The following is a 22751-nucleotide window of genomic DNA, read 5'->3' as shown; positions in this document are numbered from 1 at the left end:
ATGGAGACCAGGGAGTGTTTCCACATTTCAGCCCACCACCTCAACTTCTTGTGTTCCACATGTTACCAGAATATTTCTCTTCTGAACTCTTCTGTGGGATCTGAAGGCGTGCTAGGCCTTAATAAAATACATACAAGATCAACAGTATACTGCCCCTAGATATTTCCACTGCTGAGCCAAGTAAGTGGAGAGAAGAGACTGATGAATGACTCCATGGCCACACATGGGAAAGAGGGAAAAGTGTTTCCAAATGTTCTGCTAAAACCTGTAACATATTTTTTAAAACTCTCACATTTCAAGTCAAAATCCCCTGAGACATAATTTCTGACCTTTAGTATCTTTAATTGTGTGTTTCCATATGTGCCACTGCCAAAATGCTGAGTAGGCATTTGAGATTTACCTTCAGTACATCATTTTAGCTTACAAGATGTTTACTGTGAATCCAGAAACTTTGTTCTGAAATAGTGCCGTTTCACTGCAAATACTAAGCAGAACATATAATGCTACCTAAGCAAATGTCACTGAGGCATTACAGATGATCAGATATCAACATGCTTAAGAAATATAAGCAAAGAGCACTTGAAAGTCTACCAAAAAGCTATATTCCTTTCAACAAAAAGTATCAAAGAAACAAAGTACTTTATGTCTAACACTGGCAAGTAGTACCATGGAATAGGATTGGATCTGTAGAGTAAAACAATTGTTTTTGCGGCCCTTGACTCCATGCTAAATATATTTGATGGGGGTGTTAATGATTTAGATTCTCTTTTGTCTGATTCTGTACATCTGACGCCCTCATTGGCAGGTGGAATATATTTCTGATTTTGTTTCTCTCAAGAAGGATTCAGTGACCAGTGCTCTGTGACCAGCCTGCAGTGTAAACCAAAGTGCACTAAGTGGGGGCAGTCACAAGGTTTGCTTCAAAGTTCACTCCTGGTCCAAAATAAAGTGTTGATGTTAACCCCAGAAGACTTGCAGTCAGGGTTCCGGAACAAGTCCTTTGAGAGGCAACCAAATTTAAAAAAAGAAACAACCCGGTCTTACCTGAAAAGTTATCTATCCCTTTTTCCTACTTGCTTGTTCCACCCAGGCACAGCTCTCCCATAAGTATTCACAAAGCCACATTGTGTCTCTTTCAAATTCAAATTTCAATTCTCTTTCTATATTTTCTTTGCTGCCAGGGAGGTTGCAACCATGAGAACTGCTTATTTTGCTCACCAATAATTGCCACCTTGCACAGCCCCGTCTTCCTGTATCCAACTGTCTTGTTCCCAGAATCCAAGAGAAAGACAGATCTTCAGGTCAATAACTGGCATCTCCCTTTCGTGTCAGCAGAGTGCTGACAGAATGAGGTGCTGCCCTGTGCCTGTGGCATGGAGATGCCACAGTAACACATAACTAATAACAGAGCTATTCTGACATCCAACCCACTGCATCTGCGTCACTCCTCCAAACAAGAAAGGAGATTATTCACGCCCTCCTTAACCTCCCATGTGCAACGGTTTTTAAAGGAAGAGCCAAAAATGACTTTTCACACAGAAATATGTTATCATGTAGTCTATACTTATCTCCCTAAGCTTCAGCAAAAAACAGGCCCTTCCTAAGAAACAGGGCAGAAGTGTTATGTTAACAGTTATCACTGCTCTACTCTTCCCCCACTGCACCTCACAGCAGAGAATAATGGAAAAACAAAACAATAAAGCCAAACGTTAGCATTCCGGGCATGGGGCTAGAAACCTGAGCTAGTATTAGCAGTCAGCAGTTCTGATTTCCTAAATTACTTTGGCCAAGTTGCTTAGGCCCTGTTTACATTAGATTTCCAGCTGTATGGAGAAATAGTTCAAATATGAAAGCTTAGATTTTTCTAAAGCCCCTAGTGCTAGGGATTTCCTCAGTTGATGGATGCTTAGTCTCAGATACCTTTTAAAGAGGATCTCTGCAGTATCTCAAATCACAAGATGCTTTTAAAATTCAGCTTTTATTTAATTTGATCCAGTTGTGCTGCCTCTCAGCAAAGCAGCAATTTTGTTAAACCCTTTTCCTTTAAAAAACCTCTTTGAAGAATATTTTAATGCATGTCAAATAAGGTCCCAATGGTGTCCCATGACAATGCAAGTTCCTGTACTTGTATTTTGCTCAGTTGTCTCCTACTGAAGTCCTAATTATATATCCTGCTTATACCAGTAACTAAGTAGGAATATTAAAGCTTTCCCCCCATGTCAGCAAATGACAGCATGTGAATGGAGTTTTCACCTTCTTTTTGAGGTACTACATCTGCAGAAGACAGACAAGTGGTAGAGAGACTACCTGGCAGTTCACAGAACTGAACACTCCAGACTTGGCAGTGAACCAGCAGTAGAGTGCTACAACTATTGACTTGCACAGCCAGTGGTGCAGTCTCACAACTGGTGCAAACGAATCTGAAACCAGAACCTGAATGAACCATCCCTGCTCTTGCCCATGGCTATGTCCTCCCCTTGGTGCCAGGTTTTAAACCAGGAAGACATGCAATGAGTATGCTCAGCCTGATCATCTGGCTGAAAATCAACTCTGCTAAAGAAAAAAAAAGTCAGCTCCTTTGGGGACCTGGTTCAGCTCCACACTGACCTTGTGAATGTTAGCACTGGGCAGAGCAGAAGAGTGGTGAGCAAGAGGGGAGACCAGCTAACATTATTATGGTCTTATACTGGCTTAAATTGTTCATACAAACATTCTCTGAAATGTGTAGCAAAACAGCATTAGCAGCATTGAACTGGTGCACAGGGAATGTAAGAATGTGTTAAGTGCTGGCACAACAGGGCAGTGCCACTGTCCCTTTTTCTCCCATTTCTGAACCCGTGGCTATACCACTTCAGCTGAGTCACCACTGGGAGCAACTAGCAGAAACAGCAGCAAAGTTTATTTGCTTGGGTACCCACCAATTTTAGAACTGACTGCAGAAATGTAAATGGGCACCAACCTGGTCTAAGCAGAGTTGTCTGCCTGTTCCTTTTTCCCTTACATGATATCCATAGCACACTGTGAATCCATAGTCCTCTGGCCACAGCCTCTGCCTCCCAAAGTAAAAAGCAGCACAGATGTCTGATGTAACACCTGTCCATTAATGCACACTCTGTGCAGGACTGTGGTTCTTGGTATTTAAAACACTTGGAAAGAAGACAGAACATAAAAATCAAGATCACAGAGCTTCCAAAGACTGCACGTGAGGGTGTTCTGCCATAATGTAAATGAGTAAATCAAACAGCATAAACAAAAATCTTCATTACCACAGAAACAGGATCAGTGAGCTGAAACAGCTTGGCATGGTTCCTGTCTCAGTGGATTCACCTCTGAGATATCCAGAACCTTGAAGATAATGCCATTATTAATTGCTTCAAGTCTCAAAAGAGTAAGAGTGAAGAACACAGAAAGAAACCATATGGTGACCTCAGAGAAGTCTCTGAAAAAGAAGGCCAGGCAGCTCAGGTGGGGAGAGACATTCCTGAAGATTAGAAGGCAAGAGCAGAGATCACTTTCCTTCACTGAATACTTGCAGAGGCTTTTAAGCCCTAGAGTGGAAGTTGAAGAGGAAATGGATTATAATAAACAACTCCCTTTCACCTTCTTTGGCATGAAAGGCTGAGACTTTCCTGTGCTTCAGCACATCATTGAGGGCAGCAGTTTACCTCGACTCCTTTCCATATAACTGAAAACAGCAGTGTCTGGATTACAGTCTCCTCTGATTCCTGTGACCCAGACACAGGCTTGGAACTACCCAAGTCCTGCTCCCCAAGTTCCTCCAAGATCACAAAGAGGAAGGCCAAGGCAACAAGCAACAAAGAATTCCATTAAGCCAAGTGCTGGAAGCTTCAGAAGTCAGAATTCTCCTTCCATTTTATTGAAAATCTCCCTGTTGGCATTAATTTAAGTGTTTGTACTTCTAGGAAAATAGATTGTTTGTTGTATAAATTTGCATATCTGCTACATCTTTCAAAAGGCCAAAGTATTTTCTGCCAAGCAAAATATTCTCTGCCATTTCTTTTAATATCCCTGCAGATCTGCAACTCCACATATGGGCAATAACCTGTCCAGACCAGAGGCTGCAGAGCTACAGCAGACTATACAAAGAAAACACATATTGGAAATATATAGCATGCAAAATAACACATATTGCAGCAACTGTTTCATAAGATGACCTGTTAAAAACTACTCATATTTCCCTGCTCTTTTGTAATTCAGCTAGTTCCAGTACTCTGTGCAAAATTAATAAAAGTGTACCAAGCCAGTTATGTAAACGTTGATATCTATTTCTCAAATACTTTACCTGCTATTCTACATGGAATTATTAAAAAAACCCCAAAAAACATACAAAATGCTAAACAAATATCACAGAGCACAGAAATAGCTCAGCAAGCCTAGTTGTTGAGGGAATATTGCCATGTCCATGCAAACAACAAAAAAGTGTTCAGCACCGTTGAATTAGTCTTAGCTCAGTGCAGTGCTACTTTGGGAGGTGAAGGAGGGACTTGTTATATGAGAACAAGTTTGGTTTGTACCTTACAGAATAAACATACTCTACTTCAAAGGTAAAACACTGTATATTCCTGAATGCTGAGGGAATCCACAAGACTGCCTCTTTCCTCTCATTTGTGGCCTGAATTTCAATACAATCTACAGCAGTTAGCTGAAAGTGTGACAAACAGTGCTAGTTATCCAAACCCTGCAGCTCATGAGTTCCCAGTACAGCATCCCAATAGTGGGAACAATGCCATCTAGAAGGTGCAAGAGGAGTATTTGTCCACAATGCTGGATATAATCCCAGTGAGTCATTCTTTCCCCCAAGAACCGACATTCCCATAAATGCACTTTATTCAATGCAAAGCAAAAGCTGCCATTTGTACATGGCTGTGCAGCACACAGATGTTGCACATCAGGATAAAACACAGCCATGGCTGTTTAGAAGTGAACTATCGAAGATGTGCTGTCATTAGACAAATCCCTACCTGCAAGTCACAGAGAACATGTCCAAGACACGGCTGCAGCTCAAGATTTTTTGTGACAGCAGGGTATTGGTTAGGTGTGATTGATACAGGGGAGATAATAATTGCTGGGTAAATTAAAAAAAAGTATTGGATGAGCAGTGGAGAAAATAAACATGGTCACATTTCAAGAAACTCTGAGGGAATGCTTGCACCAATTAAAATGAAGTGTGCTTTTCTTATCTACATGTTTGAAGAAAATGATACTTTATTCCAAACAGGCTACTGAGACTATGCAATGACAGCAAATATGTTACAGAATAGTAACAGTTGAGGCTGCCATTTTACTTTTCCAGTGGACAATTTTGAGGTTTTGTGCTTGTTTTACCTTACACAATTTTCTGACTGAGATGATCGTTCACAGTAATGCCTACATCTACTTGCTGAGTTATGCTAAGAACATCCATCACCTCTGCATAATGTATAAGAGAAAGAAGCAACAGCAAGCCAGCTAATTCTTTGCAGAATAATAAATCAGCATACATGTCTTCAATCTAAAATTAACAAGTGCATATAATTTTCCATAAATATATCTGGAATTTGAAGCATGATGCAGCACATACAATTGAGGATGCTGGAGATGGTGGTTTTTTACTGAAATGAAGATGCAGTATTTCATGCTTAGGTTTGAAAGAAATATAGCTTAATAAAAATAAAGCTTATGATTCAAGTCACTCTTTCACTTCAGAACTCATTTATGGTACATTTTACACATACTGCAAATGATGAACAACAGCCTTGGGTGATTGCTTTCCTTACAAAGTGTGGGAATCAAAGGATACATTTTAGATGTGTGGTCACCGATATGACCATGCCAATGAATTGCAAATAAGCAACGTAAGAGTCGATGATGTGCTGTCTTTGATAGATGTAGTGTTATAAACTGTCTCTTCCATGATAATCTCAATGGGAGAAGAGCACTTAATAACAGGATTTTTGGTGCACAGATTTAAATGGAAAGAAAATTTGGTTGTGTGCAAGTGTAATTGTTAACAAGGAGAACTGTGCTGGTCCCTTACTAACTATTTTGACATCTAGACATGACAGGCTTTGTTCACCAAAGCTAGTACTAGTTCTGGAACGTATTACAATCCAACTTGATTTCCAGATCCTAAACAGAGTCAGCAAAAATTTGTGGAGGGCTGGGGAGCAATTCTTCACTTATAGTTTATCCAAGCCCTACAAGACATCACTGAAGAACAATTTTGTCCATAACTTTTCAAAACTAACTCACATTTTCCCTATCATTTTCCAGGTAAGCAGTGGCCACAAATACTGCTGTTTGCAGCACAATCACAAAGAGCATCCCACCCAAATGCTCATACACACTTCCTCTTTCAAGGGGCCATGTAATCACCCCTCAGTGAGAGCTAACAGAGGTCACTTAAAGCCAGGAAGCCTGACAGAGATTTCCTTTATCCATTATCTGAGGTTTAAGTGACCAACGCTCTGTAACAACACACAGGCTCTGAAAGGTTCAGTCTTCACTCTGAAAACATTTTAGGAAGGCCTCAGCACCTCGTAGGAGTAGACACATACTTGGCAGCCACCACCAAAGCACTGAGTAAGCAGTGCCAAAGGGAAGCTGGTGCCACATCTGGTAGGACAAGGCCCTGTGTCTGTGTTAACTCATGCACTCCTATGGAGCCTGCTACTGTACAGCTTCCAGGCAATTTAACAGGATTCTCATTTTGAATAAGTAAGGCATGCATAGGTATAAATCCAATTTGTGTGGATTAAGGAGAAGATGAATATATACTCATTTAACTTCACCAAAAGATTTCTGCTTTTTAACACTCTGGTCAGAAAAGCAGTGGTTTATTAGGGAAAGCTTCCAGTTAGAGGAGCTGGCTGCCTTCCTCAGTCTTTTTCCCTGATTCCCATGCTACAACCTTTGGCTGCTGTTACCAGCCTTGGAGTCTCCTGCCTTTGCTAGATAGAAACATTTTCCATAACTGGATTCCTTGTTTGAAAAACTGGTGTCCAGACCCTAGAAGGTTCAGTCCATGAAGAGTGTCCTCACAGAGGGGAAATTAAAGTTAAATGCCAGCTATTATTTGGCTGTTTCTCTCTCCTGTGACCATCTCTAGCTGAGCACAGTGAGCTCCACTTCAGAGTTGATTTCCTTCCCTTCTGGAACTCCAGGCATGTGAGCCTCAGTGATGCAGGATTCATCTCTGTGAGTTTAACTCTGAAGCAAGAATTCATCTTAAGACTGTAAGTCACAACATGGCAAGAAAACACATGCTATTTGGAGACCAAAAGTTCCTTTGAATCTTTAGGGGCATTTGGGAGAATCTAACCTGATTCTTAACTGCCTCTATTTCCATTATTGTGCTGGAAAGTGTTATTAGCTGCCAGAAAGATCTACCCTGGTTAAGGCAAGCTCTGTTCATTTAAGCTGAATTGAAAGCAGTTAAACCACAGAATCATAGAATGGTTTGAGTTGGAAGGGACCTTAAAGATCGTGTAGTTACAATACCCCTTCCATGGGCAGGGACACCTTCCACTAGACCAGGTTGCTCAGAGCTCCATCCAGCTGGCCTTGAACAATCTTTAGTCTACTGGCAGGTGAAAGGAGAGATCAGCAAGGCTGGGCAGGCATGGTGGTAAGGCTGTATGTTTGATTTGGAGGGTGGTAGGGCCATATGTTTGATTTGTACGTGGCTGCTCAAACAAAGCCATGTCACTTGCCAGAGTATGAGACACTACCACTGACCCCATTAGAGAGCAATAGAATTTAAGTCTCTGGGAACACTGACTGATCCTGTGTGTGTGACAGTTCAGTAATGCAGTTCAGTGCCTTCTATGCTAAAACTGCAGCTAGAAAATAGTTCAAACATACATTTCTTCTAGAAAATTACAAAAGATTCAGCACCATTGCTGAAAAAACAGTAACTATTCAGCTGTGGCCACTGTAACCATTTTTACTTACAGATTTACTTACCTGGTCTAGTGGAAGGCACTGCCCAACAAGGGAGTTGGAATGAGCTGATCTTTAAGGTCCCTTCCAACCCAAACCGCTCTACGATTCAATGATTCTATCATTTCTAGTTGCGAAAGGGGATTAATACCAAGTTTTTATTGTGATTTAGGGCTCATTAGACAAGACATATCGATAGAGGCGTCCTCTGTGGCGCTGCTTTACCTATAGCCCCACCTCGTGGCCACAGCGCGGCCCAGCCGCCTTCGCCTTCCCCCCGCCCCTCCTGGCCTTCCCCCGGCCCCTCCTCGCCCTCCCTCGGCCCCTCCTCGCCCTCCCTCGGCCCCTCCTCGCCCTCCCTCGGCCCCTCCTCGCCTTCCCTCGGCCCCTCCTCGCCTTCCCTCGGCCCCTCCTCGCCTTCCCCCGGCCCCTCCTGGCCTTCCCCCGGCCCCTCCTCGCCTTCCCCCGGCCCCTCCTCGCCCTCTCCCGGCCCCTCCTCGACCTCCCTCGGCCCCTCCTCGCCTTCCCCTGGCCCCTCCTCGCCCTCCCTCGGCCCCTCCTCGCCTTCCCTCGGCCCCTCCTCGCCTTCCCCCGGCCGCTCCTCGCCTTCCCCTCGCCCGCCCCGCCCCAGCCCCAGCGCTTTCGGGGCTGGGGGTCCTCAGAGCCGGGGCCGCCCCGCGCCACCGGAGGCTCTCTCCCGCCTTTCCAGTGGCTCCTGTGCGCGCTCCCTCCCTCCTTTCCCGCCTCCTCCGCTTCTTCCCGCCCTCTCCGCTCGCTGCCGCCTTCTCCTCGGCTCCCTCCCGGCGCCGCGTCTCGCCCGCCATGGCGAGCAAGGACGGTAGGAGCCCCCGCTCCGCTCTCCCCGGCCGGGCCGTGGGGTGTGAGGGTGCGTGTGCCCGGGATGGCGCAGCGGAGCTGGGGCGCTCCGGGATTCCTCCCCGAGGAGCTTCCGCGGGAGCTGGGAGCGGGGCTGGAGCGGCTGCAGTTTTCGTCCCGCCGGCCGCCCCCGAGGGCCCTGCGGGACCCCCGCTCCTGCCCTGTCCCGGTAGAGCCCCGGCCGGGGCTGCGCCCCCTTTCACCCCCCTCCACCCTCTGTTCATGCCTTCCCTTACTGCAGTGCTGGAGGACACGGTGGAGGAGCGTGTCATCAGCGAGGAGTACAAGATCTGGAAGAGGAACACCCCCTTCTTGTACGACCTGGTGATGACACACGCCCTGGAGTGGCCCAGCCTCACGGTGCAGTGGCTGCCTGATGTGACCAGGTGAGAGACGGGCAGAGAGGCCGAGAAGGCACCGGGAAGGCTTCTTTTCTATTAACCTGGTGTGCTGAGTAACTTGGGGATAAAAACCACGCAAGACGAGAATAATTTGCATTAAACTTCTCTTTGTGAGCTTGTAGCTCTTTATTTTGCTTACAGCTTTAAAAACCCCGCGGGTGTGCAGAAGCATCGAGGAAAAAGGTCACAAGTTGATACTTCACAGAAGTCTAGATTAGCCTATCAGAAGGTGTTGTGAGGTGTGAACACAGAAGTCTTTCTCAATTTATTTCTAAATAAGAGCTCATTTATAGTTAATTCTGATCGAGAAATCTATCTACTAAATTAGCTCATTCTTAAAGACTGTTTTTCCTCACGTGCACCATATATACTCTTCTGTCCAAGCTGTAGGATCTGTAGTATATGCCTGATATCTTTTAAGTCTGGACTTACTTAAGAGAACATTCTAAAACTGGTTCTTCACATTCTGGTTTTGTCCCTGGTTCATTGTTGACTTCACATATTTAAATTTCCCGTTCTTCCCCATCTCCCTGAAAAAATTGTGGGCTGAGTTTCTTTTTCTTAAAGAATCATGAAGGTGGGGATAGAATCTCTTCATGTGCCAGCTACTACAGAACTTAAATTGTTGCAGTAACCACTCGGGGCTCCACTGAGGTAGTGATGTAACATGGATTTAGGTAGATTTTAAAATACCTTATGTGTAAGCTTCATGCAATTATCAGAGGATGGTCTCTTTCTTCTGTAAAGTTCCTTTTTACATATGGGATTGTAACATATGTGTTGGTTAGGTGATGACTTCATTTGGTGTACCAGAATGTTTGGGGATGATGTTGAGAGATGTGAGCTAACCAGTCATGGCATGGAGAAAATGAAGTGGGGACTTGAGGGTGTGGAGCCCTTATGAGGAACACTTCTGCTTGCCTCGTATTTTGCAGATTGACTTAATATTCAGTTTAAAAACTGGTGTTTCCAATTATCCAGTGTCAAAATATGTAAGCCATTTAAGGCAAGGACTGCCTCTTTGTATGGCACCTGACATGATGGGACACCTGTTCCTGATGCAAGTAAGTGCATGTGCATTGTGTGTTTCTTGTTTGGTTTTGTATTTTTTTTCCCTCTTTACACTTGGAAGTGGTGTAGTAATACCTCTGGTTGTTTGTGATTATCCAAATCATTCCGGATTGCTTAGATTCAGGCAACATAATTAATTTGTTGCATTCAAGAATGCAAAGGTTGCTTGGTTTTGACTGCTCAAATTTGTCCTTTCAGAGATAAATGGCACCATCCATCCAGCTGTTCACTTTTAACTAAATGTTACATTCAACCACCAGAAGAGAAATTTGATTCTAGTTAAGGTAACTGGTAAAAGCTTCTAGGAGAAGTAACTAAAACAGGTTGCCACTTGCCCCCTCAGGATTTATGTTTTATGGAAAGGATTATTGCTTCTTTCCTAAATCAATACTGTGAGACTCCAGGGAAATTAGACAGAAGTAGGTATTGGTGTCACCTCTAACTGCTGTGCAAACTGTAACTGTCCCTTTCAAGCCACAGTGGCTATGTTCACTGGCTTGTATTGTCACTCGAGCCTTGCTGGTTGTGTCTTTGGCTTGCTCATGGCAGAGTCCAGTTTGCTCTCTTACAGAGTCTCTCTTTTCTAGTTCCCTGAAGAGGTTTGGATCATGAGGGTTATTGATGCAAGTTATGGAACTTCTGGAACTGAGCACATACTTTTATTCCAACATTTATTATTCTAAACAGGCCAGAAGGAAAGGATTATGCTCTGCACAGGCTGGTTTTGGGAACACACACGTCTGATGAACAGAACCACTTGGTTGTTGCCAGAGTCCAGATTCCCAGCGATGATCAATTTGGTGCTTTGCAGTATGACAGTGAGAAAGGAGGTGGGCATGCAGCATTCTTAGGTTCTGATTGAGCAGTATCATTACTGCTTTCACTTGTTCTGATAATGATGTTCTAACTTGCTGTTAAATACTAAAGTGGACATATACTTACCAGTCTACACTAATTCTAGATTACTAAAAAGAGGAAACTTTTTTTCAGAAGAGCTTAGGTAACATTGTGGTATATAATCCCTACTAGGCTTTCTACCAGCTCTCTCAGTTGTCGTGAAAACAGGTACACATCTACCTCAAATAAAGACTGAAGGTCTGAAAGAGGATTCCAAATATCAAAAGTGTTAATGCTATTGTGTTGCATGGTGTGAGTCTTTCCTAGTCTTTGCTTGTGTTTAATGAGGTGCTACCACTGTATCTTGGAGTAGGGAAGATGCTGTTTCAGTAGTCTAAAATAATTGGTGTGATAAACTGAAATTTTTCTGACAACTGTAGAATTTGGTGGCTTTGGATCTGTGACTGGCAAAATTGAGATGGAGATTAAAATTAACCATGAGGGTGAAGTGAACCGTGCCCGATACATGCCGCAGAACCCCTGCATCATTGCGACAAAAACACCCTCTGCCGATGTGCTGGTGTTTGACTACACTAAACATCCTTTGAAACCAGGTGGGTCAGACTCCTTGGAGCTGAGCAAAATGCCTCTTGTCTTCGAAGGGTAAACTTGTGTTTGACTGTGATGGGGAGAGAGTTGCTGGGCTCTGGAACCCAAAGGAGAAGGCCCATATGTTCAGGGACTTCAACTGCCTGGTTATGCTCACTGTTGTAAGAGAATCTTGATAGAAGCAGCACTCTCTGGAGAGGTTCATGTATAAAATATAATTACTGCAACAGAAGCAAAGTTCTTGGCTGGTAATGATGCTCCTATGGATTGATGTGCAAGGAGATGCTAAAGGGAAGGAATTTTCTGTCTTTCAGACCCGAGTGGAGAGTGTAATCCTGACCTTAGATTAAGAGGACACCAGAAGGAAGGCTATGGCTTATCATGGAACTCAAATTTGAGTGGACATCTTCTCAGTGCATCAGATGATCACGTAAAAACCACATCTTTTCCCCTACTTAAAAAACCCAACTCCTCCTAATTTATGCTGTAGTAGAAAATTGGAGAAAATCTGTCCTAGTGCAGCTGTGTATTGTTATGTGGGGAAGCTCTCACATATTGTAATTACATTTCTAAGGGCTGTCAGTTGGCTTTAGGCTGTAATCAACAACGAGTTCTTTTTAAGATTCTTGATGTAAGAATATTTCTATAGTTTACTGCTGGAAGAAACCCTTTAAACTGGCTTGGGTCAAGACCGTAATTTAATAAGACTCTCAAAGATCAGTTGAACTAATAGCTTATCCATTTCTTTGTGGACTTTAAAAGTGTAAATTGCTTTTGTGGCCTTCTAAATAATCCTTGGGCCTTGAACTTGCAGAAAACTGATTGATAACTTAGCTCTCATTTGTGGCATACTAAGTGTTCTTTTTCAAAAGCAGAGAACTGCTTCAGGAGTGTCGTCTCTGTGGAGTGTGATTGATTATTTATTTGAAAGATAGTACAATCAGAGTCTGCATTTCAGTAGAATGTGGCTTATTTACAGATGGTGTGTTTATGGGATATAAGTGCTGGACCCAAAGAAGGCAAGATTGTTGAGGCAAAAGCCATCTTTACTGGGCACTCTGCAGTAGTGGAAGACGTGGCATGGCACCTGCTCCATGAGTCTCTGTTTGGATCCGTGGCGGATGATCAGAAGCTTATGATGTAAGTTAGGAGGTTTCTGGGTAGTACATGCTGTGTGCTGCCAGTGGACCTAGTCCACAGCACTTGGATAAAGAACAAAGTCTGAATTTTGACATGATTTAATGTAGCTCTTTATGGCAATCAGCTACAGTGATGGTGCAGAATCACTTAAATCTACATGCCATTTAATGTGTTCCCATCACTTGAAAAGAAGATGTAACTAATATGTATGTCAGCTTCCTGGTGCAAGCTGTTCATGTACAACAGACACAAAATACTGAAGGTTTTGGAATGAAAACTGTAGCTTCAGAGTTGGGTTTAGTAATAAAAGCTATCGTGAAAAAGAACCTCCTGTAAAAACTGAAGTTTGTTTGCTCTCCCTCTTTCCTCCCTGCCCCTGGCCCCTTCCCCAAACCCTTCACTGCCACAGTTGGGACACAAGATCTAATGCCACGTCCAAGCCGAGTCACTCAGTAAATGCTCACACAGCCGAGGTCAACTGTCTGTCCTTCAATCCTTACAGCGAGTTCATTCTGGCAACTGGCTCTGCTGACAAGGTTTTTACTTGTGTATATTTTACATTCCCAAGCAGTGCAGATGAAGGCCATTGTATTATAACCCATTTCTTGTTACTTGTGTCTCCCAGACGGTGGCTCTATGGGATCTTCGAAACTTAAAGCTGAAACTCCATTCTTTTGAGTCTCATAAGGATGAGATTTTTCAGGTGGGTAAACTACTCACAACCTGTAGAAAAAACCCACAAAGAGTACTGAGTTGGACAAGAACATGTAGATTTGTGTTGTTGCAACACAAATATATCTGTTGAACCAAAACTCACTATGTTGTGTTTGACAATTACAGACAGTACCATGTAGTTTATTTCTGCCTTTCCCCACTTGCCTTTAAAGCAAGTAGTCAACAACTTGCTGCTAAAAAGATACTGGGTGTTCACAAGTACCTTTAGTACAGGTAGAAGGTTTCTCTAAAATGATGCGCTGTACAGAGGATTTGGGTTCAAACCTAATTTTGTGAACTCTGCCTAATTAATTGGGTGCAAGTAACAGTGATTTTTAGACAAATTTCATAAAATATGGTAGATCTGTAACACTGAAATAATGTTTGTTCAGGTTGAGAAACCTTAAGACTTTAAAGCAGTCTATTTGAGCTACTAGATACCCTCTGTGCTGGAAAAAACTGATTTGCAGAGTACAGTTAAAAATTAGTGGCCAGGGTGCTGGTTATTCAGGATATGCTTTAGAAATCAGTTAACTGCTCCACTGAAGTTGTTTTCTTTTAACAGGTTCACTGGTCTCCTCATAATGAAACCATTCTTGCTTCAAGTGGTACCGATCGTCGGCTTAACGTATGGGATCTAAGGTGAGGAGCAATTCCTTTCTGTTAATATATATGAACAGATGGTTAAAAAAAAGGCTGCTGGCCTGCATTATTTGGCAGGTTTGATTTGTGCTGTTCTCAAGTCTTCCTTGCTTACCTCAGGCCTGGTCTTTTGGGTATAAATAGAAACAGCGCAGTACATCTAAAGTTACTTCTCCATCAGGATTTCTTGCTAATAGTGTTGTTTTCTGTTGTCCATTTGTTGCCTAGATTCAAAAGAAAAAACTTGCAACAGTGTTAAAATGGTAGGATAAAAAGCAGTTCTTTAATGAAAGCTTTCAGGTGCACAAATACAGTTGTATGTGCATGCGTGGTAAAGGATTTCTACAGTTTTTAAAAGGTTAATTAGTTAGTGTATCTCGCAGGTATATTCAGTAGGAGGTCAGTTGGCCCGGTAACCCACTCTTGGGTCTGCCCCTTTGGAGTTGGTCCAAGGGTTTCTTTGCCCTATTTCTTGTTATGTCTCTCAAGTTCTGGTGGAAAACAAGATGTCCTTGTCAGAAATTGTGGTCTTAAGAATAAGACTAAACAGAATTTCAGGAATATGTTAGAAAGGGTTAGCTCATTATTCTAAAATGTGAGAGAGGGCAGGAAAAGTACTAGAAATCATACAACTACATTTTAAAAATCTACAAAGCTACACATACGAAAAAGGGTAAAAATCTTTAGGCATCACATCAGTAAGTGATTTTTGCTTCCATGTGCTTCACAAGTTAAGATTCCATTTCAGTAATGACAGTGCCATACAGCTGATGTTTTATACCTGATGATTATAGTTATTTCACAGTGAGGAAAACAATTTGCAAATATGGGAAACAAAGGCCAGGAACTGTTAAGTTGATATAGAATGCAATTGTAATTTTAATAAAAAGTATAAACTACTTTCTTACAGTAAAATTGGAGAAGAGCAGTCTGCAGAGGATGCAGAAGATGGACCTCCTGAGCTGCTGGTACCATTTTGTTCAGGTTTCAGTGTGCTGACATGCTGTGTGGCAGTGATGTCTTGTCACTGTGCTGCTAAAACTGCAGCTGTTCGTAAATCTTTTCACCTCCCTGGTTTCCAGTCCACTGCTCTCATTTGCTGTAGGCTTCCTCTGTTCAGTTCTGAAGGTTTCCCCATTTCGTGTGTGACTCTGTAAGTGCTCTTAGATGTAATCAGAATGAAAAATGTCTGGATTTCACAGCCCAGCCCTGTGTGAAGAGAGACCATTTTGAGGATGTCAGTTGTTGCTGTAATAATAGGAACTGTTACCTCAAATGCTGTCTCAGCAGCTGCATCTGTGTCCAGTGAATGGGAAGCAGTTGAACACACACCTTCCTTATGTCTGTTGTGAATCTCTAGTAGCAAGTTTTTCTTTGTGTAGTCATTAGCATGATGAATTTAGCTTAAGAATCCCAGGTTTTAACAGATTTATCTAGAGTTGAAATGGCTTACTGAAGCTTGTGGGGTTTTTTTTAACAGTTTATTCATGGAGGACACACTGCCAAAATTTCAGACTTCAGCTGGAATCCTAATGAGCCTTGGGTAATCTGTTCTGTATCAGAGGACAATATAATGCAGATATGGCAAATGGTGAGTGTCACAACAGCACTTGAGTTGCTCTGAAGCTTAGTGTATAAATGAAACTGAAAAGGCTTGTTCTTCTTAAGGCAGCTTGTGCCTTCGAGGACTGAAAGTTGTCTGTGCCATATACTTCTTGCTCTAATCAAACAGTGTAAGACTTTAAAAAGAAAACCCAAGACTCAACAACTTGAATAAAAGCAACTGCTAGTTAATTCTTGATTCCAAGTCCTAGGTACTAGTTAAGATTTATTCTTAATTAAAGCAGTTGAAAACTTATATCCAGTATTAGCCAAGACTTACTCTTCCCCCCGTATGTTGGCTGTAAAGCGGGATGCCTTTTAACTCCCCAGTTAGTTCATATTACATTACAGGAAATGGAACAGCTATCTTAGAAATGTGGAATAAAGTAATTTGGGAATAAATTAAATTAAAAAATTGTAATGGACTTAAGTGTGTTCCACAGGTCAGGCTTCTTTTTTTTTAATATGTGTTCTTGTTTTGTGTGTTTAGACTAAGGTTGAAATAATTCCAAATAAAATGTTCATAATAAGGCTAGTTGTTAAATGGCTACGGCTTTTGCTGTTGAAATGGAGCAATTCAAGAAGGCAACTGCCAAAATGTAGCCACTGTGTGCACATTCCTAAATTTGGCTGCCCTTTAAGAAAGGGCAGGGAGAAAGTCCCTTCAAGGAGGGGATGATAGCTGTGCCACCTTGGTATTATCAAGCTCTTTTTCTAGATGAAGTGTAGAAGATTGTTTAAAACCAGTTGTGTGTATCACTTGTAATGTAATGTCTTGTGTCTTCAGGCAGAAAACATTTACAATGATGAAGAACCAGATATAACAGCAGCTGAACTGGAAGCTCAAGGAATGTAACTTTTCTTCTTTAAGGAACTACTGGGAATGACATAGTAACATAATTCAACTACGCATACAAAAAATAAAGCCCCTAAAATAAAAAAGGGCAACTAAAAGACAAAACCGAAAGCCCCCACAATCACTGGGCAGAAGTATTACATCAAAACAAGAATATTCTTAATGAGGCACAAAAAGCTTGTATAATCACGTTGTCGTGGGCTACCCTTGGTTGTGTAGGCACTTTGAGGTGTTGTATACTGTACAGCAATTAGCTTTAGAGAAAATAAGAATGACTTGATACCTATGTCTATATTTTTAAACAAAATGATTCCTGTAAATAAAATTGTCAAATCCTCACTCTGCACACATAGAAAATATATTAAAAAAACCCCTTTTTATTAATATGTAAAAAGAGCTTTCCACTTTTACACACCACTTTTGGATTGTCTTTGAATAAATAAAATCTATTTAAAAGAAGTTTGGTGTGTTTAATGTCCACTGGCGGAAGTTGAATGCTTTCTTGCCTGAATATAATTTAATTGCTGCCTGGTGATAAAGGTATGTATTTTTTAGTTTATAACTTAGCCCACACTTAAAGGTCTGGGAAGATAGAGTTGTCTTCATGCCAAAAAAATTGGAATAGATGACTCCTTCACAAAGGAAATGGGTATAGGAGGAGGTTTAGGGAATCCATGGGGCGAGCCGGTAGATCTCTTGTAAAGTTCAAGTATAAATCTTGAGCAGACTCAAGTAACTTCTTTGTATTTGGGTGGTTAGTGGTTGGATTTTGTTTGTTTTTATGTGGTTTATGTGTGTGTGTTATGGGGGTTTTTTGGGTGGTGGTAAAAGCACTATCCTTTATCATTTTCTTAAGTGCCAAGGTGCCAGTGCCCTCTCAGTGAATTGGTGACACCTGTATTAGGGCATTTTTTACTTAAGTGAGGCAACTGGGCAGTTGTCTGAAATACATTAGTGTCTGAACAAATAGAAGACAAACAACAGTTTGCTTCTAAACCTCGCACTGACTGAAAAGCTCAAGAATTTTGACTCTATAGAAGCAAAATTTCTCCATATTTATGGATCTACAGACAGGTAATGGATTACGTTGGGAGCTGTCAGACAAATGTCAGTGTCTGCCTGGAGTTTATAGCGCTTACCTACTTAAGACCTTAATGAAATGAACTGCTGGCTGTCCTGATCTTTCTGCTCAAGCTGAAAAAAAGAAGACTGTGGTGACTGATACTGAAAATGTGATACCTTGCTCTCCTCTCCACTGGGACTGTAACAAGTTAGTAGACTGCTGGGCTCAAGCTGCATATTTGAAGCTGCCTGTGCTGGCTCTGGCTGGGATGGAGTGCATGTCCATCTGAGAGTGATGTGGTGCTGGGAGCTGTGGTTTGGATTTATGGCTGGAATGGTGCTGATAAGGTGCCTGTACTTTGACTCTTGCTGGGCAGTGCTTGCACACTGTGTAGGCTGGGGCAAGGGACATGAGCTGCGGGGGAGACAGCTGGGATAGCTGACCCCAACTGGCCAAAGGGATATTCCTTACTTTGGGCCTTGCTCAGCAATAAAACGGATGGAGGAAAGTGAAGAGGGCCTTTGGTAGTGGCCCTCTTGGATGGTGGCAGGGCATTGACCTGTGTCAGGGAGGGAGCAAGTGGTTTCATTCCCTCCTCACCCAGCTCTAAACCTCCTCCAGCTGTACCCAGATTTTCTTCCTGTTCTCTCCACCGCCCTGCTGGGGAAATGCAAGTGACAGCACATGATAAGCATTAAACACTGAATTCAGAGATGGTTTCTGGTCAGGCCCTACATTCTTTTGGCAATCATTGTAACACACACAGCTCTTGAAAAGTAGGAAATGAAGATGTTGATGCCTTTTTCTCTGGTCCTAGAACTATGATCCAGAAATGGTTAAGGGAATAAAAGGGGTTTTACCTCATTTAATAAGGATCCTTATGGTGCACAACTCGATAAGGTGGAAAATGCTGGAGAATGCACACGGCGCTTGACGCGTATACAATTTTTACATATTTTGCAAATTAGCATATCTGACAAAGGTTCCCCAATGAGAAGCTTAATAGATAAAGTAGTGTCCCCCTATTCTGGCAACTTCTAGTCTCCCCCCTCAGATGAGGCTTGTATCCTGTTTACAAAAATATGTCCTAGAGAACTGGTTCCAGCCTTGGTTCCTATGGAGAACCAAGATAGCATGAAGGCTTCAGACCTTCAGCTGGGAGACTTCTAGAACGTTTTGTCCTCCTGCCTAGAAGAATACTGGAACTAAGTTGCAATATCAGGCTTCAAATACGTATACTAAGAAAATATATAAAAGGTATATAAAAGAAAAGGCAAAAAATCACCACAGCATAACGTCAATGGCCCAACTTTCTGGAAAAACAGAAATACTTCCCTGAGAGAATGGTGGTGGTTCCTCCTGGTGAAGATAGAGCAGTGGTCTCTGACATGACCCCTCCCTGCTGCTCGTCCTCTTCAGTGCTCACTTCAAGGAGACCTCCTGGCTGCTTGGCACTAGCATGTAGAGAACAGCTCATCTCTAGAATTGGTGATTCCAGCTTTGTGTGTGAAATATGGTTGGGGTTATTCACTAAAGTCTTTTTACTGCCTCACTAACTGAATGGGAGGGAGAAAGTGGAGTGTAGTAACTGCACTGCTATTGTCATTGCTTTTCTTATGCTACTTATTTTTAATTCCCCACCTGCTCTTACAGGGGCCACCCCCTGCTTTGTAGTCACTAACTCACCACGCACAGACTTGTCTCTCTCCACACCTTTTTCAAGAATGGTTTCTATTAAAGCGATGGAGGTAGGTGCAAAAGAGCTTGAATATTCCTCTGGAAGGCTGAGATGCTGTTGGAGTTCAGCAGGCAGGTGACAACTGGACAGGACATGCTAAACAGCATGAAAGGTCAAACCTGCCAAAGGACATCTTGGCCACCGCTTGATTAACTGTGCTTTGGTCCAGCTGGTGTTCTGGGCGTACAAACACTAAAATGCCATGCACAGGAAATGGAAATGAATGCATTCTCTGAATATGGGTTTTGCCACACCCCCTGCCATGGGCAGGGACATCTTACACTAGACTGGTTGCTCCAAGCCCCATTGAACCTGTCCTTGAACACTTCCGTGGATGAGGCTTTGAGATAAGGCATTCACAGCTTCTCTGGGCAACTTGTTCCAGTACCTCACCACCCTCACAGTAAAGAATTTCTTCCTAATATCTAATCAAAATCTACCTTTTGGGAGTTAAAGTAATTACCCAGCATCACTCCCTGAACTTGTGAAAAGTCCCTCTTTGACACTGACTGTCAAATTTTGTCAGGGTTCTAGATTTTATTTACTGAAACACCAAGAGCTCAGATCTGGAGGTGTAGGGATCACTGGTGGCACCCTAAATGTCCCACAAAGCCCTACTTCCCTCTAGAGCACAGAGGAGCACGCACCTGGGGGGCCTAGGGATGCAGCCAATGCCTGCTCTTACAGCTGAAAGGATGGGATAATTTATTAGGGACCGAAATTATCTTTAACTATACCTGCAGTTCAAAGCACAGCAGTAAATGAAACCTCTACTCTGCTTTCTTTCCCCCAAGTCTGGATTGTCCTGCTCCATACCTGTGTACACACAGCATCCTTCAGTAGCAGCAACTTCATACCAATCTTTTTTAGGCAGCTCTAAGTTAATTAGGAGAGTCTACAACTTAGTGGCCAAAAGTGTTTTATTACTGAGAATGTGGTGCTGGAACCAATATGGCTTTTAATTTGCAAGTAGTTTTTTCAAAGTATTTTTTTAATGCCTGAGTAGCATGTTTGTGAAACAGTGGAAGATCATCATAGTGAAGTCGATGTAGCTGAATGCCTAAGATTTTGATTTTAAGAACTGTTGCCTCCCACAGGAAGTAGATAACTGCTTATGCACTGCTATTTGGTAGTAGTAAATACAATGGGAGTTGAAGTTTAAAAAAAAGAAAAGTAATAGAACATTCAACCTGAACAATGGCTCCAGCAAGATATTTATTTATTGCATTAGACAAGAGTTACTTTAGGTGTGCTCACACGGTACTTACAGAGTACACTTAGTTCAATGTGTTATTCCTGGAGGTTCATATGTGCTGGGAAAAGGACACACTACCAGGCTTTCCACACACTGGCCCTTCTTTTCAAGGGAACTGTATACAGTTTTGAGACCTACCTTTTTTGTATTGGCTGTTCTCAGAAGACCAGGTATAACAAAAATTACAGAAGGTAATTTAAAGTGAAAAAGGGCCAGTTTAGGGTGACTTCCTCATTTGTTCTCAACACCTATGTATTTGATGCAATTTTTCAGTATTTTTTCTCTCCAAGGTTTTCAGCCTACACCAAGGAAATCTAAATTCATTCCTCTTTGAACTGAAGTACAACATGAATGACAGTGAAACTATATACTGTATTTTAAACCAGCCATTTTATTTCAACAGACCTGTTTTTCTGAAGTTGAATGACAAAAATCTTCAGCCGGGCTCTCATCAGACCACACCAGTCCTTTGGGAGAGCAGCAGCACTGTGGCAGAGAGATCTTTTATTGCTAATAAAACCAAGAGCCATTATTAGTGTCCATCAGAAATTTTTGCTCCCACTCTTCCTTAAGAATGGGATGGTTTGCCTCACCAACTCCTCTGAAGATAAACTTGACAGAAGTACTTGTGAGGAGCTGCAAGGGTTTAAGAGTAACTGATACTGAAGTATTTTGGAAGATTAATACCTATACAACAACAAACCTGAAAGTGCATGTAACATTCCTGCATTTTGCTTCAGTGTGGCAAAAAGCAAGTTTGGGGTTTTCCTTTACTGTCTACAAAGATCTGTATTTGCTTTTATTGTAAAATGCAAGACCCTTGAGAACACTGTTGGACACCAGGTCATTTTTGCTATGTAGCTACACAGTTGATGCCATTATCCATACTATACTTTGCTGTCTTCATGTGTATGCGATGCCTCTTCAGCACTGAAACACTGAACAAAGCTGTGTAAACTCTCTACAGGGAACAAGTAGTTAAGTCAACACCGAGTTTGACTTGTTCCCTTACAGCCACTGAGATGTTTGGTGGAGTAGATTCTTCATAATTCTTTCAACATCAACTTCTGTCCTGTGAATGTCAAACCCAAAGCTTCCCCCAGTTCGAGCAGAGTCAAACACGGATAACAGGTTTTGAGAGTTTGACTGTTCTTCCCCTTTAAAAGGCAATGGATCTCTCTTTTAAGACATCAAGAGTGCATAAAATCCATATTCTGGAGAAAAGGGTTAGGAGGAGAGTCAGCAACCACCCAGCAGGAAACAGCAGAGGCACAAAGCCAGCAAAAGCTTTGATGAGCAGGATTTGTAAAACAGGCAGCATGACCAAGATCAAATGGTTTTATATGAATACAAGTGTAAAGGGTAGAAACCAACCAACCAAACAACTCCCAACAAACTACATGAATTAAATATCAGTATCATATCATGGACTTGGCAGAACTGAGGTAGTTTGTTGCAGCGGGGAAGTTATTTTGTCCCTTAACACCAGGACATAAATTGGTGGAAGTGATAGTGAACTACAGCAATATGGAGTATCTGTCACATGGCTGTATTAGATTAAGTTTAAAAATCAGTGACTTAAATTCATTTCCTCAGCTTGAAATATCATGAGATGTAACAGGGTATTTCAATTTGTAAAGGCTCTAAGAGGTTACTTTCTTGAAGTAGAGCTGTAGGAGCAGTGTCCTTGGCATAGTTTGGAATTACACAAAGGCCTGCTTCAAGTGTCCCCGTCCATGAGACAGGCACAGCCCAGATCCCTGTTTGAACAAGAAATTCAAAACAACGTGCAAGCTCAAAGCTAAAAGATAACAAACAGTTTTAAAGGAAATGAAAATAAAGTCTTCAGGGGCAGCATAGTATTCTTAAATCACTTAAAAGTTCAGGCTAGAAGGGTGCCAGAGTCAGCAAGATCTGTAAAAGCTAGCACAGTTTGATGAGGCTGAGTTCAGCTCTTAGAAGGAAATACAACCCTCCTTCAAGAAGAAATTTCTAAACAAGAAGAA

The 22751-nt window shown here is 42.2% G+C and overlaps 1 protein-coding gene across 1 annotated transcript; it reads left to right on the top strand.

Annotated features, from left to right (window-relative positions):
• Nucleotides 1-8763: 8763 nt before the first annotated feature.
• Nucleotides 8764-17004, top strand: RBBP7 (RB binding protein 7, chromatin remodeling factor; the record flags this gene model as incomplete). The annotated part of the gene is made up of 11 exons (XM_082277852.1): nt 8764-9203; nt 10977-11119; nt 11567-11740; nt 12050-12165; nt 12715-12875; nt 13285-13411; nt 13501-13578; nt 14155-14231; nt 15142-15199; nt 15712-15822; nt 16621-17004. The coding sequence occupies 11 exons, from the start codon at nt 8764-8766 to the stop codon at nt 16687-16689; spliced, it is 1554 nt and encodes a 517-aa protein (XP_082133978.1). The 3' UTR covers nt 16690-17004.
• Between the last annotated feature and the right edge of the window lie 5747 nt (nt 17005-22751).

This window comes from Coloeus monedula, assembly GCF_965178545.1.
Source record: "Coloeus monedula genome assembly, chromosome: 3".
Classification (NCBI taxonomy): domain Eukaryota; kingdom Metazoa; phylum Chordata; class Aves; order Passeriformes; family Corvidae; genus Coloeus; species Coloeus monedula.
Note: the sequence above shows the minus strand (reverse complement) of the source record. Positions and strands in the feature narration are given on the sequence as shown.